This window comes from Melampsora larici-populina, assembly GCF_000204055.1.
Source record: "Melampsora larici-populina 98AG31 unplaced genomic scaffold MELLAscaffold_8, whole genome shotgun sequence".
Lineage (NCBI taxonomy): Eukaryota > Fungi > Basidiomycota > Pucciniomycetes > Pucciniales > Melampsoraceae > Melampsora > Melampsora laricis-populina.
The window spans coordinates 1,702,071-1,703,705 of record NW_006768772.1 but is presented as its reverse complement, the minus strand read 5'-3'; the positions used below and the strand labels follow the sequence as shown (position 1 = coordinate 1,703,705).

Sequence of the window (1,635 nt, the reverse complement as noted above, 5' to 3'; positions counted from 1 at the left end):
TGATTTGCAACTGTTTCAATATCTCAAACGATTTGAACTTCTCAAGGTTTTTGTTACAAAGAGTCAAACACCTCCACAGTCTTCAATTTGGAATTGTTTGAAGATGAATTTTTCAAGGTTTTTGTTTTAAAAATGATCGATCGTTCCAAAGACTTGTGAGAATGGGAAGACTGTTATTCTCATCAAGCAATGAATCCTCAAGATTTGCGAAGATCTTTAAATTTGTGAAATGGTAAAAAAGAAAAGTTTTCATTTCTAATAAAGGATCAAAGATTGTAAATCAAACTCGAGCCTGAGGATCAAAGATAGGGATGATTGTAAGATCAGGCAATTGTTTTGTATGTGAGTATGTCTTTTAAAGATTGACCGAAGATAGTTAAAAATAGACCAGGCAGGAATGAGAGAAATTACAAAAAAAGAGAACATCATTGCACACACGAGGAAAGTTGAGTCATGATTGCTGCCAAGGCGTCATTGATTGAGGTCATTTTTGAGTCTACTTTAGCGTCAAGAGCTTCTAAGGTGAGGTTTGTGGTTTTTGATTGCTCAGATGCCAACTCGAATTTTTTTTGTTCAAGGGCCAGTTCTGCCTTGCAATGTGCTTCTAGAGATCTAGCCGCCGCGGCAGCTATGGTGAGCTCACGTTCGTAAAGGAGGTTTATTTTGTTGTTTTGCTCTGCTTGAGCGGTCAAAGCGGCTTCATTCATCTTACTCATCTCGCCACTAAAAGCACTCAGCTCCTCCATGACCGCGTTTGCATGGGATGCAGCTGAGTTGCGGGCCTTCTTGGGTTTCCTGCTAATCAATCTGCCATTGTCGTCGGTTTCTGAGGGGGTTTCTGAGCGCTTACGTACTTCCCCTCTTGCAGCCCGATCACGGTAATCCTCTGCCAGCATAGATTGGTTCTTGAGTGTCTCACGTTCCTCCTTGGAAGCTAGTTTGAGAGCTAGGCCGTTCTGGGTTAAAGGAGTGTTCAGGGTATCAGCAAAAGATTACAGGGAAGAAAGAAGCCAGATTGAGTGATCTGGATTTGGGGAAAGGAAAAATCACATACCTCTTCCTCATGCTCGACTGTGTGGATCAATTCACGCAGCTCCTTGTCATCTTCGACGGTCCCACTGTCCATCTTACTCCACCCTTCAGCGGCTTTAAGCCAAGTCTTCAATTGGCAGTATCGTGTTGTAAGGACTTTGCTGTGGGTACTATCTGAAAGTTCTCGAAAATATCTTTGAGTTCCAGGTTCGGTCTGGAGAGAAGTGTATCAGTTAGTAAAAGCAGTGAAAAAAGTAGAAAATTATTTACAGACCTTCAACAACGTTGCACACTGTTTGAATACTTTCAACTTTTTACCCGGTGTACCAAAAGGACTGAGTTCTGCAAGGCATCGCATGAACAAGAGATTGAGTTGGCTGGGACAGGTGCCGTTGAATTTGAATTTCGCTGAGTCACTACCATCAAAGTCCGGCTCATCCAAGTCGTCTTCTGCTTTTTTCAACGCTTGATTGAAGTAATCCTGGACACTATGATCCTGAATATCTACCATCCTTTGCCATTCATACAAGTGACTAACCGGGAGGTTCCAAAAGTCTGGGCATTGATCGACACGAGTGATTACTTTCTTGCAACCCTGTGCCA

At 42.4% G+C, this 1,635-nt stretch overlaps 1 protein-coding gene across 1 annotated transcript; it reads right to left on the bottom strand.

Moving 5' to 3' along the window:
* Nucleotides 1–425: 425 nt before the first annotated feature.
* MELLADRAFT_95972 (uncharacterized protein) lies at nucleotides 426–1,390 on the bottom strand (the record flags this gene model as incomplete). The annotated part of the gene is made up of 3 exons (XM_007407147.1): nucleotides 426–956; nucleotides 1,055–1,246; nucleotides 1,307–1,390. The coding sequence occupies 3 exons, from the start codon at nucleotides 1,388–1,390 to the stop codon at nucleotides 426–428; spliced, it is 807 nt and encodes a 268-aa protein (XP_007407209.1).
* Between the last annotated feature and the right edge of the window lie 245 nt (nucleotides 1,391–1,635).